The sequence below is a fragment of the Oreochromis niloticus genome, linkage group LG16, assembly GCF_001858045.2.
Source record: "Oreochromis niloticus isolate F11D_XX linkage group LG16, O_niloticus_UMD_NMBU, whole genome shotgun sequence".
NCBI lineage: Eukaryota > Metazoa > Chordata > Actinopteri > Cichliformes > Cichlidae > Oreochromis > Oreochromis niloticus.
Window position 1 is genome coordinate 1292516 of NC_031987.2, and position 15742 is coordinate 1308257.

Consider the following 15742-nt stretch of genomic DNA (forward strand, 5'->3'; position numbering starts at 1 on the left):
CGTTGACTCGCTGCGCCATCTTGTGGAATAAAGTGGTATTACACACAAGTGCCAGATTTGTTTTTGGACATGAAGTCATCGTTTTTATGTCGTTTAGCAGCTTTATATCATTTGGTTTTGAAACATATGTTATGAGTTTAGCAATTCTTGCTTCTGGTCTCATATCTGCTGAGTCCAGATTTACCACTCGAACTCACATGACCGATTACAGATGCCACAGCAACTAAATGCTGCCACACTGAGTCTCCATGTCAGCATGTGTTGAAGTGCAGACTAACTAACCCTAACCCCCTAAAACCAGAATTATGATAAAGAAAAAATATGCATTGCCTGCATTTTTAGGTAAAGAGTTGTAACTTTGCTGTTTGCAAAATTTGTGCTGTTAAAATGTTGTTTTGTTTTCAATTTTCTTAATACAGTTAAAATGAAAAAATAACAGTAAATTCAGACCTGTGAGGTTGTGCTGAAAGAATGACACCAAACAAGGCGAGGTAACAGCTTTTAAAGGTGAAATGCAAAATCAGAAGTAGTCAAAACCAGCCGATTATACCCGGGACCTCAGAGGGTTTTAAGGTTGTTATTCTGCACCCACTCCAGCAGCACTTCAACTGCTCTTCAAGCTAAAAGTGACCTTAGTTAACTTCACCTTCATTCCCTTATGAGACAAACCCACGGTGGCTATTAGAGAGTAACATGTTGTGGTTACTTTTTGCGGTTTAAATATGTTTTTTTTTTTAAATTGACAATAACAGTACACCTCGGCGTATCGTGCGTACAATACGCCGAGGTGTACGGCAGCTTTACGTCACTGCAGTACTTTTACAGCAGCACGCTGTTTAGCAGCAGGATCATAAGGTTGTTGTGTTATGACTGATGGACGCCTCAGTGCACACTCAGTAAAGCAATGTTTTAACCAGAATCAGCACTTGATCGTTTTATACCTGCGATGTGTTTGTCTCCTGATGTCAGCTGTGAGTCCGTGGGCCTGCTGACACACCGGCGCCATCAGGGCAATCAGCTGATCTCTGGAGTAAACAAAGCGTGCAGTGTGTAGCTGCTGCGCCGCGGTCACGTTCCTCAATGAAAGTAACAGTTCCTCAGCATCAAGGAGAACCAAAACTGTCTCACCCACTCGTTTGTGAGGAACAAACCAACACTCTAATACTGAGTAAAACACTAAGAAAAGAGCAGGAGCAGCTGGCACTGGCTGCATGCCGGTGACTGGAAAATGTAACCAAGATATTGGATTTATACTTTTTAACATTTGATATCAACTGTATGTTTTCCTAATATTAATTGTAAATGAAAGCTCTGAAGCTGTGTCATTCAGCCCTCTCACAGCTTCCCCAAAAACTCCTGCCTGCTGGGAAATTCTTTCCTATTTAGTTTTATATTTTTCAATAGTTTAAATAAAAACGAAAGAAATGAAATGTGCAGCTCACTTCTGCAGCAGCAGATCGCTGCTCCGAGCAGCAGAAGGATAAAGATGACAGATACAGGATCACATTACAGGAAGGCCACAAATTCGAGCTTTGAGGAAAAAATACAAGAGGGTTAGAATTACAGGCTGGACTACAAGCTTTGTAAAATGGGAATTACACAGGTTTTTTTCTCCTGAAACATTATCATCATTCAAAACTTTCAAGAGGTGTTAGTAAAAGTCTCACCTGTCAGTGACTGCTGTTAGGACGAGCACGGCTCCGTGCTGTCAGTTCTCATTTATTCTGTGATGATGAGTCTGAGCAGGTGTCATGTCCAGCTTCTTGTTTAACTGATTGTATTTGACTGATTTGGCTGATAGTCCCCTTAAGTGATGATACCGTTGTTGTAGGGAAGGAACAGGATAAGTGAGTTCAGCCAGGCTGAGCGTATTAGCTGCGAAAGCTTGGGGATCCTGTATCGCTATCAAAGGACACTGAAGATCCCGCAAGCTGCTGATATTCTACTATCTGTAGGGACTATCTGGTGAGCCAGTGAGTTTCAAGTGTTGCACCACAGGTGGTAGGATGATCGTTCTCACCGACCCGTCAGGATTGCACATGCCTTCATGGCATAGTCACCATTGTGAATGAGAACCTTTAAGACCTTTATCATAACCTTCTGGGAGTGGTTAAGGCAGTCAAGGTAGATACGTGATGGAGGCAAACACCATGAAAACCACACTCTGAGTTTCCTGCACAGAGTCATGAAGGACTGTGAGGTGCAGCTTGTTACGACCCGGCTCAAAAGCCGCAACATAAAACAGGAGACGAATACCAGAGTGAGTGTGAGAAGAGGTTTTATCTTAAAATGGAACACCAGGTTGGCTAAAATGGCTGGTGCCACCAAGGCAAAAGCAAGTGAGCTCCCCGGAAGCTTGCCTCAGGTAGCACCAGCTGAACACATCCAGATGATTAGGGGCCGCAGAGGGACGTAACAAGCTCTTTGCAAAGCTTACAGTGTTGCTTCAAGTTACATGCACCTGCGGTATGACTTTGACCACATCGCCAACATCGGTTAGCATTCTTGATCCATTTAACAACCTGCTCTGCTCCTTGAGTTTGTCACAGTTGTTGAGATAATGGCTTTGTTCTCAAATCGCAAACAATAGGGCCGTGGCTTAGTGCTGGATGTAGGTCGAATGGGTGATGATGATTCATTCCTTTCCTGAAGTCTAAGGAGGACTGGTGTCTACCTCAGTTTGGTTGTGGCTGCCTGACTGGAGATTTGCTTTGCCTGTGACTTCATTTGCAGCCACGCGGCTAAATCAGGGATTGTGCAAGTCTTATCTGTACCTGTCTGCAGGATGCCATGGCTCAAGCAGTGCTCCATAAAACTGTCACGACGGGCTGGAGCAGTGGCGGTCCTAGCCTGTTTGCCGCCCTGGGCGGACACTCCCTTTGTATATTTTGTATATATATGTGGAGAGAGAGAGTATGCAAATGGCTAACGAACAGCTATTATAATTCGTCATACAATGAGAACAGGACAAATCAACAGTTGACACTGACTAATTAATATTGTGCTGAATACAGTCCAAAAGATTCAGTAAGCTACATCAGTGTCTACTGTTTACTATCATAGCCAAGTGGCTTACAAATGTAAACAGGTTTTCACTATCCCTACTAATTAATGTTATCTTGCTGTATCTCTGTTGTGGTCAGTGCGATCCTCTATGCTGTTGCATGCTGGGGCAGCAGGTTGAGGGTCACAGATGCCAACAGACTAAATAAACTGATCCACAAGGCCAGGAATGTGGGGATAGAGCTGGATGTTAGGGTGGTGTCTGAGAGGCAGATGTTGTCCAAGATAAGGACAATCATGGATAACACCTCCCACCCACTCCATGACATGCTGGCTACTCACAGAAGCACGTTCAGTGAGAGACTGAGATTACCCACATCTCCCGTTTTCAAGGATATGTCCACTGCATGGCGGTAAGCCTCAGAATCTCCAGCTGAACCAGCTGCTGTAGCTAAAAGGGCAATCAGCCATATGACGGTGATTAAACGCTTCGCCACAAGGTGTCACTGCTAGGCTTCCCAACACACTGAATGGACCGACAACACCCGAAGAGCTTCCTGAGTATGCCCAGTTCTTCTTTTCTTCAGAATGCAGCACGACAGTTTATTATCACGATTATTTTTGCTTTGAGGTAAAATCACGAGCACCAAAGTGTCCCCTCTGATGTTTGCTGTAACTGTTCAGGTCACAGCGAGGTGTGGACACACAGGTTTGTGGACACGGCAACTCGTTCTGGAAGTTATAGCGCAGGAGCAGACAGGAAGCAGCCTTTTTATTTCTGTCAATAATAATAATAATAATGATAATAATAATAATGGCAGCTATAAACTGCAGCGTAGAGCTGAGCTGAGTGTTTTGTCCTGCTCCGCACCTGAAACACTCCGGTTAAACTGATGATCAGATTTTATGAATGCATGACACCGAGGTTATGACGTCAGCAAAGTAAAGGTTTTTATCACCAGAAAGGAAGCAATGCAGAAGGAGAAAACGTGCACGTGCGCGTGGCTGAGAGTGAGAAGAGGGAAGTCGAGGTTGTCTGTAAGAGAGGACGTGCGCAGAATGGGAAGCACTCTTCACCGCGGCCCTGAGAGGAGCAGCCCGGGCTCCTGTGACAGACTCTGATTCAGGTGAGTCTGTGAGGACGCAGCGCTCACAGAGGCTTCCTGGGATCAGATACGCATTTATTAGCGATGAAAGAAATATCTGGCTCTTACTTAGGTGGGAGAACAGCTCCGGCTGTCACGCGTGTCCTAAGCTTTTATGACTGTGCAGCGTCCTGCGCGCTGCTGGAAACCTTTGAGTCTTCAAACTCAGTTTGCTTTGAATCATCTTTATCGTGCTGACCTGAGCCGGTCCTGCAGCACAGTCTGGAGATTTACAGCTTTGCTTCTTTTTCATTCATTCCATGTTTGACTTCCTGTTTATTTATATTAATATTAACAGGGTTTCCGTGGTGTGCGCGCTTGCTCGTCTGTGTGACTTTGTTTTATGTCGGATCAGCACTAAAAGGCTTTCAGCAGAATCACAGAGCGAGCCGTTACAGATCCGGACACTTTCTTCAGAATCTGCTTAGACACCACAAAAAGAGACTTTTTCCCCTTTTTCTTTTCAAGTAAATATATAATTGTCAAAACTGACCTGTAACACCACAGATGTTGCTGTAGTTCATAATATTAAAATGAAAAATAAATAAAACAAATGTATTTTAGAGACACATTGTAATACATCTCAGTAATATTGAGGTAACATAACATTTTATTTTTTACAGAATTGTCTTGACGTTCAGTTTGCCTTTTTTTTTTTTTAATGAACTGAGAGGTTGGCTGTAAAAAGAAAAATAGTAAACCAGTATAACCAGTATAAACCAGCTATATAAATACAACTAAACTGAACTGAATTATTGTTGAGTGTATGTAGCTCAGATTTAATTTGCTGCAGTGAGAAACCAGAAGTTTTTCAATGAAACACATCACTGCGCAAAGAAGAAAGAACAGCTTCATGATGGTTTATTTCAAGCCAAGTTTGACTCGCTACTTCAGCAGTAAAAAAGTTGTTTGCATTTATGACATGATACCTGTAATACACCTGGGGTATGGCTGCTAAATCTATTTGTATAACTGGTTAGCAGCTGCATGCATAGAGCACACACTTGCAATTACCACAGACTTTCACTCTGTGATGCTCTATGATGCTCTGTGGATTTCCTGTTGGGGGGACAGAAAGCTGCTCTTCAGGATGTTTGACTCTGTAGCTGTTATTGTATCTGCTGTGTTATTTGCTTACAGCATGCAGAGGTGGAACAGCTGCTGTCTGTGAGCCTGACACCATCTAATCCAGTGAGTGTGTGCTAAACACTATTTAAACACAAAGTACTGAGATTATATCACTTTATTACTGTGACCTTGTCACTAATCTGAATACAATGTGGGCTCATTACATTTCCAGTAACACCTGCTGGAGCCCAGCCAGACTTTATGGGGAAGATGAAACAGTGTGTTTACACACAATAATAGATATGTGACCACAGCATGTTTTACCTTTGTTTTACAGGCAGACATGTTAACTGCAGGCCTCGTGGTCGGACTGCTCGGTGGTAAGTTATGTTTGGGCTTTACTCCTTGTGGAGGATGTGCTGCTAATTTGTACTTTTTATATTTATTTAAGGACAAACAAACCTAAAGTAATTAAAGACCATCTACTCCATTTGTCTTTCTTTCATGAGCATGTGTCCATATTTTAATCATACAGCTAGTACAGCTCTATGATTTACCATGTCCTGGCTTTAAGTGTACTGCATCCATACTAAATCCAAGTAAATGCATTCCAGCCTCATCGGCTTCAAGTGAAAGCTAAATGGAGTTTACAGTACACAGCTGAGGCTCTGTCTGCGTGTTAAGTGCTGATGTATCGACTGAGTGTCCTGACCAAGTGTCTCCTGCATTGTGTGAGGCTCTTATTTATTGAACAGACACAAAGCCCCTAAAGCTCTTCAGTCATCATTCTTGGCCTCTGCAGCTCGAGGTGCCCCAGACAACAAATATTTAAACCCTCTGGTAAACAATCAATCTCGAGCCGACTAAACTCTCAATAGAAACCAGCTAACTACCTGCTAACTCTGCCTAACCTTGTAAATCCTCTTGTTTATGACACTCTGCTGTTTTTAACCTTCAGTTTGTTTCTTTGATTTTAGGGCTGAAGGAGCATTTAGAGCTAATAATACCACAATAACCCAACAGATCCATCTCATCTCACTGGAGATTTTTAATATTAAATTACGTTTCACTTAGTTTAATTCAATTTATTTATTTAGCAACAAAAACAGCCTCGGGCTGCTTTATATTATAAGGTAAAGACTGGACAATAACACAAAGAATACAGAGAACCCAAAACAACTGATAGTAATTTGGGAAAGTTAATGACCCAAATTAGCCACTAGTGTGAGAGACTGCACACTAGTGCCAGAAGGAAAAAGGTTTATGAGGCACAAAGAACCAATCAGATTTCTGTTTTTAAAATAAAAAAACCCTTGAATTTAACCAGAAGTCGTCCTGTCAGTGCCTGTCTGTTTACAGTTTGGCTGGTTTTCTCAAACTGTGCGTTACATCACTGATGTCATGATTACATCATTATTGACGTGTTTGTGTTTCCAGCCCTCATCTCGGGTCAGCGAGCGGAGCTCCTCGGTGCCACTGTTGGAGGCTCTGTGCTGGTTCCCTGTAAACTCCCAGCTCCACTAAGCCTGAAGTGGTTTTACTGGCAGGAGGACGAGACTGAAAACATTTTGATTCATTGTGATCAAACTTGTGATACAACAACTGAAGTCTACAGGAACAGAGTTACAGTCTTTGCTTCTGAGTTTGGATCGGGGAACATCTCCATTAAACTTCACAGTGTTACAGCTGCAGATGACCAGAAGTCGTTCTGGGTCATGGCTTCCTTCAAAGACAGATGTGAGCGCTGCTGCAACTCAACACTGCAGGTTTCAGGTAAGGAAGATATCTTCTTACTTCCAGATCGAATACGTCTCCATGGGCTCTCTGAGACTTTTCACACAGCTCTGACTATCATGTTCTTGTTTCTGGCATGAAGTGTTTGTGCTGATGTGCTCTGACTGTCTGTGGTGTGTAAACAGTGTTCACCTCTGTCAAAGCTCCTTACAGAGGTATAAACCTGACCATTGACACAGCAGACACTGCGACCTGCACAGCGCGTGGAGGATACCCTGAATCCAGCGTGTCATGGTCAGGTCAAAACATGACCAGTGGTGAATATGTGGACCTGCATGAATACAAACCGACCCACGAGAGGGACGCAAAGGATGGAACCTTCACTGTAAGGAGCTCCGTCAGTGTGAAGGAGCTGGTGTCTGTGACCTGCCGCATCACCAACCCTCGCTCCAACCAAAGCATCAACAGCACCACAGAGATGGACAGAGATGGTGCTGGTGAGTGCAGCACATCAGCAAACCCCAGTATCTGCCAGAGTGGGAGTGCTGGTGGAGGTGGTATTAGACAGGCGGGGCTGTAAAATGTTGTGACATTAGCACTTTCTTAGATATTTTGTTAAACTCAGTGCTTGTTTGAGCCTAATCAGAAGTATGATTGTTGTACATCTGTCCCCCGATGGATGTTCACACTGTTCCAGTTAGTTCTGGAACATTTTTAAAATGAAGCAATAAGCCATTAAAAATCATTAAAAGCCAATAAAAATCAGGCACTTTCTGATTCAGCAAACACTTCACTGAGTCGAAATCCTGTAAAGGCACAGACGCCTCCAAGACCTTACTGGATCATCCTGCAGTGAATGTTTGATGAACGTTATGACAGAGATGACCACTGATACTGCCATCACTGTCCTGACTAGGGATGGGTATTGATAAGATTTTCACGATTCCGATTCCATTTTCGATTCTTATTTTTAAAAAAGGAGAACACTAAGGTTGATTAGCTTAGAACTTTGTTTTATATCTTCTCTTTGAACAAGATAGAAATTTAGGAGTAACATGGCCTTACAAACCCAACAGTGAGATCTTAAGAGATCCACAGCCTACGGCTCTTCAATGGGGTGTCACAGGGTCCCCAGGAAAAAAAATTGTAAATGTAAAACAATAAAATAAATATTCTTCTGTAGCAATAACAAAGTATAACAAATTATTCTGTAGCAATTACACAAGAATATCCAGTAATGTCCCTGCCTACAATTAAACACATTCACTTACCGAAAATCGGGGCAAATGGGTGCAAGCCTTTGACCACAAACTTAGTCACTGCTCGGTGACATTCGTCTATCCTGGCCTGAAAGGAGACGCTACCGGTAGACTGCAGCGAGAACTGCCAGCCAGACTCTGTCTGTCTCATCATGGTCACCTAAATGCACAGTAATGGCAGGTTTTGTAATAAGGCAGATCGCGCTAACATAATATGCACTGTTAGCTGATTATTTACCTGCCGCATTAACGGGAGAGGACGTGCAAACGTTACCGCTGCTGCTGGGTTGAGATTCACGAGTCCGGACCGGAATTAAAAACACGACATTCATTTAAGGTCATCGCGTGTTTTGTGAGCAAGAAATTAATAACAGATATGATTCGATGCAGAGAGGTCTATTAACACATAGTGAGTGTAGAAGAAACACCCAGTGCATCATGGGAATCCCCGGCAGCCTACACCTATTGCAGCATAACTAAGGGAGGATTCAGGGTCACCTGGTCCAGCCCTAACTATATGCTTTAGCAAAAAGGAAAGTTTGAAGCCTAATCTTGAAAGTAGAGATAGTGTCTGTCTCCCGAATCCAAACTGGAAGCTGGTTCCACAGAAGAGGGGCCTGAAAACTGAAGGCTCTGCCTCCCATTCTACTTTTAAATACTCTAGGAACAACAAGTAGGCCTGCAGTGTGAGAGCGAAGTGCTCTAATAGGGTGATATGGTACTACAAGGTCATTAAGATAAGATGGGGCCTGATTATTTAAGACCTTGTATGTGAGGAGCAGGATTTTGAATTCAATTCTGGATTTAACAGGAAGCCAATGAAGGGAAGCCAAAACAGGAGAAATATGCTCTCTCTTTCTAGTCCCTGTCAGGACTCTTGCTGCAGCATTTTGGATTAACTGAAGGCTTTTCATTGAGTTTTTAGGACATCCTGATAATAATGAATTACAGTAGTCCAGCCTGGAAATAATAAATGCATGAACTAGTTTTTCAGCGTCACTCTGAGACAGGATATTTCTAATTTTAGAGATGTTGCACAAATGGAAGAAAGCAGTCTTACATATTTGTTTAATATGTGCGTTGAAGGACATGTCCTGGTCAAAAATGACTCCAAGGTTCCTCACAGTGTTACTGGAGGCCAAGGTAATGCCATCCAGAGTAAGAATCTGGCTTTGCGGAGGGCTTTCTTATAAAGCAGCAAACTATTTCTCCAGGCTAAATGATGATCCTCTAAATTTGTGACACGCCATTTCCTCTCCAGCTTACGAGTTATCTGCTTTGGGCTACGTGTTTGAGAATTATACCACGGAGTCAGGTACTTCTGATTTGAGGCCTTAGTTTTCACAGGAGCTACAGTATCCAGAGTCGTACGTAGTGAGGAGGTAAAATTATTAACAAGATAATCGACCTCTGTTGGAGTAGCGTTCAGATAGCTGCTCTGCTCTATGTTGGTACAGGGCATTGAAGATGATAACAGTGGGTGGATTATATTCTTAAACTTAGTTACAGCACTTTCAGAAAGACATCTACTGTGATAAAGTCTACTCTCCACTGCTGTGTAATCAATTATTGTAAATGTAAATGTTATCAGGAAATGATCAGACAGCAGAGGGTTTTCAGGAAACACTGTTAAATGTTCAGTTTCTATGCCATATGTTAAAACAAGATCTAGAGTGTGATTAAAGTGGTGGGTGGGTTCTTTTACATTTTGAGAGAAGCCAATTGAGTCTAATAACAGATTAAATGCGATGTTGAGGCTGTCATTTTTAGCATCTACATGGATGTTAAAATCACCCACAATAATTATTTTATCTGAGCTGAGCACTAAATCAGATAAAAAGTCTGAGAAATCAGAGAGAAACTCTGTGTAAGGCCCAGGTGGACGATAGATGATAACAAGTAAGACTGGTTTCTGAGTTTTACAGCTGGGGTGGACGAGGCTAAGCATCAGGCTTTCAAATGAACTAAAAGTCTGTCTTGGTCTTTCGTTAATTAATAGACTGGTGTGAAAAACTGCTGCCACACCGCCCCCTCGGCCTGTGCTTCGAGGTTTCTGGTAGTTAGAATGACTCGGGGGTGTTGATTCAGTTAAACTAACATACTCATCCTGCTGCAACCAGGTTTCTGTAAGGCAGAGTAAATCGATTTGTTGATCAGTTATTAAGTCATGTACTAACAGAGACTTGGAGGAGAGAGACCTAATATTTAATAATTGATCGACGTAATATTTAATAATTGATCAGTGGTTGTTGATCAATGGTCATGAGAGTTTGCATTCAGGCATTGTGCAAATGTACTTTTTATAAGATTGGGGAAACCTGGAGTCAGCTGAGACTGAAGAAGTCACCTGGATGAGTGACGAAATGTTTCTCCCACTGAAGACGTCCAGATGAGCAGAATATTTAATAATCCACATTTCACTGTTTTACTCTTTGGTTCAGATGTGGATACTGTATTGTTCTTTCTTTGTGATTTTTTATGTTTAAATTGTTTGTTGCTGGTTTTTGGTTTGTTTTTTGTCTTTTTGGGAGCTGACACAGTCTCAATGGAGATGGGTTTTTGGGGGGGTAGCAGGAGGAGAGAAGCTGCAGAGAGGCGTGTAAGACTGCAACTCTGCTTCCTGGTCCCAACTCTGGATAGTCATATTTTGGGGGGTTCAATAAATTTGTCCATATTTCTAGAAATGAGAGCTGCTCCATCCAAAGTGGGATGGATGCCGTCTCTCCTAACAAGACCAGGTTTCCTCCAGAAGGTTTGCCAATTATCTATGAAGCCCACATCGTTTCTGGGACACCACTGTCACTGTTAAAATTTCATTAATAAGAGAAATTATTCATGTAGCCTAACCTGGATTTTAAGGTAACCTGAATAATAATTCAGTTGTTGGTAAAGCAGCCCAGCTCATTTCTGTTGTTCTGTCATATTCTTCACAGGTCCAGACACAAATCCAGGAGTGCACTCATCCATAAGTCTAGTGTCTGTCTTAATAGTACTAGTACTACTAGTAATAGCAGTAATAGCAGTAGGCAAATACATCTGCTACAAGAAATGTAAGTAAAACATTGAGTTATGTTCTTTTAACATTTACAGTAAACATATGATGTAATGTTGAAAATGAATTGTTCAAACACGGATCAAAAAATCAGTGACAGCAATAATCAATCAAAATGATGAAGAGTCATAGACCCTGTTAGGCTTTTGGATTCAGGTCTTCAGAGCTGTGATGGAGCGTCTTTGCACTTCCGTGTTGTCAGCGTCGTGTCTTCATCGATGACCTCTTCGGGTCACATGCAGACATGTTTGAGCGATCAGCAGGAGCATGCTGCTGTGATCGCTTCATGTTTTTGTGATGTTAAAGTAGGCGGGGTCAGAGCCACCGTTTTGACCCCGCCTACGGAGCACTTAGCTGTTTCATAAAGAGAGCGAATGTTCATCCGTCTGTAAAGTCACACAGGCTGTCCACAAACACACGTTTTAAATGAGACGAACAGTTTAACATTAGTGTCACACAGCACAGCCACAGGCAACACATCGTTCCTATTAACCTGTAAACTGAGTCGTCTTTACAGTCGTACTGTAGCTATGGCTATATTGTTGTGTGGTCATAGACTCATAGAGGTATCCAGCCATAGCTACATAAGTAACAGTGCTGTCACAGTTACAGTGTATGAAGCAGAAGAAACGTTTTCTCACAGTGCAGAGAGGAGTCATTAAGTCAGATTGTTGCAGCGATCTATCAGAGGGCATTCAGCTACCCCAGTGTGGGAGAGTAACGACTCCTCGGGGAAAGATCATTTCAGCTCAGGGCAAACGTCAGGGTAGGAACGTAGATCGACCACTAAACCAATAGCTTTGGTTTCATGCTCAGCTCTCTCTTTACCACAGCAGACCAGTACATGCACCTGCTGCCCATTCATAAAATGCTCATAGTAAAGCATCAGTACACTGAGAGGTAGCTGTTGTTTCTGATTAAACTGATTTTTGTATTCTATCCAGGAAGTTTACAAGGAAGTAAAGCAACCTTCAAACTTTGTTAACTGCCAGAAGTCAAAGCTCAGCAAGTCCCAACAGGTCCTGTTACAGAGGTGAAAGGTCAGCAGTCTGTAGAGCTGCAGAGTGAGTGATTGGAGAAACCTGCACTTAAGTCACTTCAGTTAAATGTTTCTATAGCACCAGCTGTGCTAACGACACTTCAGTTATGTGAGTGCCTGGTCTGTGATGTCTGGGAAAAGACGCTGTTACTAACAAGACTGTTAGTCCAGACACAGAGGTATACCATATCCAGGATTACAAAATAAAACAGGAAGTGACAGTAACAGTAACTGAAATTAGATTAGAGCTTAACCTCTGAATATCTATCAGATCTTTGGTGAACCAGTCAGGATCTGGCTGTTTTTTCCCACATCCATATTTTACTTTCCAAATGAAGCAATATTTGTCTCACAGAACTTCAGTTTTTAGTGTTTCCTGCTCCTAACTTTGTTCCTCTGCTTTTGCTTTAGGCTGCAAATCTGGAGATGAATCCAATGGACAACTGAATGGAGGTAACTCTGCAGTGAGGTCAAAAAGATCTATAATGACACGACTGGAGGGTCACAGCTCCACAGTTGGTTCTTGACTGAAAAGCTTTGCTTTGTTTCTGCTGTAGAACAGCCAGGAGGTGAAAACCATGCAGATCAACAAATGGAGCTCCAAGAAGGTAAGAAGGGGGGGAGGCGGTCCTGGTGCTCTCACAGCAGAGGTTCAACATCTGGAACGCCTGTGAAATAGCGACATATTTGGAAATATATGGTAGAGACCATGACAGTGTTACCAACACTGTGCAGACGGCTATATTTCAAATTTAAACCTGTGAGGTCGAAGTCGTCATCATGGAAGATGGAACGTTAACCAGAAATGTGATGTGAAATCAGCTCAAAGGGACTCTAGTAGTCATGCAAAGAGTGATCCTGCAGCATGAGGGTCTCGGAGCTCTCACATCCAAAGACAGCCTGTCACAGTGTCACATGTCACAGTTCTTTAATGTTTGTCAACGATTGTTTCTTTGATTTTGTTAGAACCTCAAGAGGCAGCAAATGAAGGGAACACAGACCACGAGGATCCACAGCATGAAGGTTTGGACTTTGGCTCACTCACAAACACAATGAGATAAGATGACTGACACACTCAGCAGCTACACTCTGATGTGCTGTTTCCACAGAGGAGCAGGGAGATGCACATCGAGACAACGAGGACCTAAACCTTCTACGTGGAGCAGGTAGTGTTCGTGTCTGCTCTGTGGTGCACTGAGTTAGCAGACATTGATAATCTGTAGAAATATGAATAAAAATGTCATTTTAAAGTAGCACTTTGGTCACACCTTAACTGTTTGAGTCCACTGTGATGGTGAACAGACACTGAATAGAAAAATGAGAAGTATTTGATGTCCAGATACTTACAGCTCTAACTGTGCTGCACACACTCTGGTGAAGAGGATTAAAACCTGCATTCATCTGTTTCACAGTCGAGAAATCGCTGTTGGATCGTTTCTGAGAAAAATGTTTTGTCTGCTTTTCTTTTAGAAAACCAGGAGCACCGCCCTGCAGGTGGTGCAGAGGAAGGCGGAGGCAGCGTGCAGGCAAACACAGGCTAAACTGAGGATGGGTTCATTGTTCGACTGCACTCACACACGCTGTAATCAAGACGACGGCTGTGCGGCCGACACACCAGAGGCATCGCCAGAGTTGTTTCCTGAAGAGATTAAACCTTTTTATTTGCACAGTTCAGTTTAAAATGACCTGTTATTGGCTCTTTCTTAGTGCCAACGAGTTCTTCTCCAGGCTTGGCTGACTCAGTGAAACCTACTGTAAAATCAGTGAAAGATGCAGAGAGCGGGCGGTGCTGTCTGCACTGTGTGAACATCAGAATGACCCAAAACGTTCTGTTTGAGCTCTGCTTTTGCTTCAAGACGCCAAGAAGGACAAAACGATCAAATGAACTGTGAGCCGGTGAAGCTGCTGTGACTGACTGAGCTCAGCTCTCCTCGAGCAATAAAACGGATTTCGTGTTTTTATTGTTTTCCAGCTGAACTGGGTCCGATCAGCTGCACTGTTTTCTTGTTTGTCACTTTATTTAAAGAAAAGATTCTGAACTTTAAGAGTCTTCAATCCAGAATTTCATAACTTAATGCTGTTTTAGATGTTAGCTGACATCTGCTGTATGCGGTAAATACAGATTATAGGAGGCTGAATCCATCTTTGCTGTGTGAGAATGAGGAGCAGTGAATTGGTGCTAGAAGACTAATAATGATGACGATGATTCGGCAGCATGTAAATGTAGTGTTGCTATGAACATGTTCACAACAGTTTTTTACTTCATCTTTTATATATTTATTTATACATTTTAATTTGTGTGCCTTCGATACACAGCTGGTACAGTAACACACTGACAAACACGAAACACTGGAAATTTAGGGACAGAGGGGTGAAAGAGGCAAAAGGACAATTTATGCATGATCCATGTGGTCAGATGTTCATATGCTGTGCTCACTGACACTGTGTAGCTGGTAATACTGACCAGGGAGCAGAAAGGAAGCAACGTTTTGCAGGTCATTTCAGATGCATCAGCTAAACAAACACAAACTGTTTCTATGCAGTCAGTGTGTCTGACAGCTAAAGGTCCAACTCACAGAGAAACGAAACTAACTCCACTCAGAGATGGAGAAAGATGAGAAAGGAAGAAGAGAGCTTCGATTTAAAGGGAAGGAGTGCTCATTTAAAGCTTACATGTCAGTCCTCATGTTTTTGAATCAGTCCAACAGATCAGAACTGTCAGAGTTATTTTCCCAACTGGACCATTACTGCATTTGTTATAATGGTCCACTTGAGTCCACGAGTCGGAATTTATTAAACTTTTTTATTTATTTATTTTTTAAATTTTGAGTTTGTACAACCACAACGTAGGAGACCGGGGGACGGAAAAGAGAAAGGAGGCGAGGAGACGAGGCACTCCCCCAGCAGCTGGCTAGGCCAAAGCACTTTCCCCACGCTCCCCCACCCCCCAGTGCCCCGACTGTACTCATTTTTCTGTTTAGTTGTATTATTTTATTTTTACATTAATATGGGCACAAGGTTCAGTTCCCTTTGCATCAAACCAGCGGAGCTATTTTTTTATTTTATTTTACATTTCAGAGCTGGTACTTTTTTACTTTGACTTGAATAAAGAGGTTGAATCAGTACTTCGGCTTTTACTGGAGTATTCTTTAACACAAATATCTGTACTTCTACTCCAGAGTGTCTGTACTTTTGCCACCTCTGGTTATTCCATGTTTGTTGGAACTTCACAGGATTTTGGATAACTGGTGCTACAACATGCGTTGGTTCACTTTGGAGCCTCATTTCATCCTAAAACTAAAGGAGAGTTTAACAGGATATTTAAAGAGCGTGCTCAGTTTGTGTTAGCTGCAGACACACAGCCAGCAGGACCTCCTTTAATGATGCTTCCAGCTGCAAACATCACATTTCAGACTTCACTGTAAACACAAAGGTCTCTTAC

The 15742-nt window shown here is 42.5% G+C and overlaps 1 protein-coding gene across 4 annotated transcripts; it reads left to right on the forward strand.

Moving 5' to 3' along the window:
• The first annotated feature begins 3520 nt into the window (after positions 1–3520).
• LOC102079327 (butyrophilin subfamily 2 member A2) lies at positions 3521–15425 on the forward strand. 4 transcript variants are annotated; one of them, XM_013270233.3, is made up of 12 exons: positions 3521–3564; positions 3966–4130; positions 5289–5339; positions 5554–5596; positions 6654–6989; positions 7154–7447; positions 11143–11259; positions 12712–12753; positions 12858–12908; positions 13267–13323; positions 13410–13466; positions 13771–15425. In XM_013270233.3, exons 4-12 carry the CDS (start codon positions 5560–5562, stop codon positions 13839–13841), a joined length of 1062 nt encoding a protein of 353 aa, XP_013125687.1. In that variant the 5' UTR covers positions 3521–3564; positions 3966–4130; positions 5289–5339; positions 5554–5559; the 3' UTR covers positions 13842–15425. The 4 variants fall into 4 exon arrangements, 3 of the variants coding, with proteins under 3 accessions (XP_013125687.1, XP_005450431.1, XP_025759658.1); XM_005450374.4 differs by lacking the exon at positions 3521–3564 and adding an exon at positions 3598–3712; XR_003216785.1 differs by lacking the exon at positions 3521–3564 and having other exon boundaries at positions 3978–4130; positions 13383–13466; positions 13771–13826.
• Positions 15426–15742: the final 317 nt, after the last annotated feature.

Coding starts and splice junctions, on each gene's coding strand:
- LOC102079327 (XM_013270233.3), top strand. CDS start 5,560: ATGTTAACTGCAGGCCTCGTGGTCGGACTGCTCGGTG. Junction 7,448..11,142: donor GATGGACAGAGATGGTGCTG/GTGAGTGCAGCA, acceptor TATTCTTCACAG/GTCCAGACACAAATCCAGGA. Junction 11,260..12,711: donor ATACATCTGCTACAAGAAAT/GTAAGTAAAACA, acceptor CTTTTGCTTTAG/GCTGCAAATCTGGAGATGAA.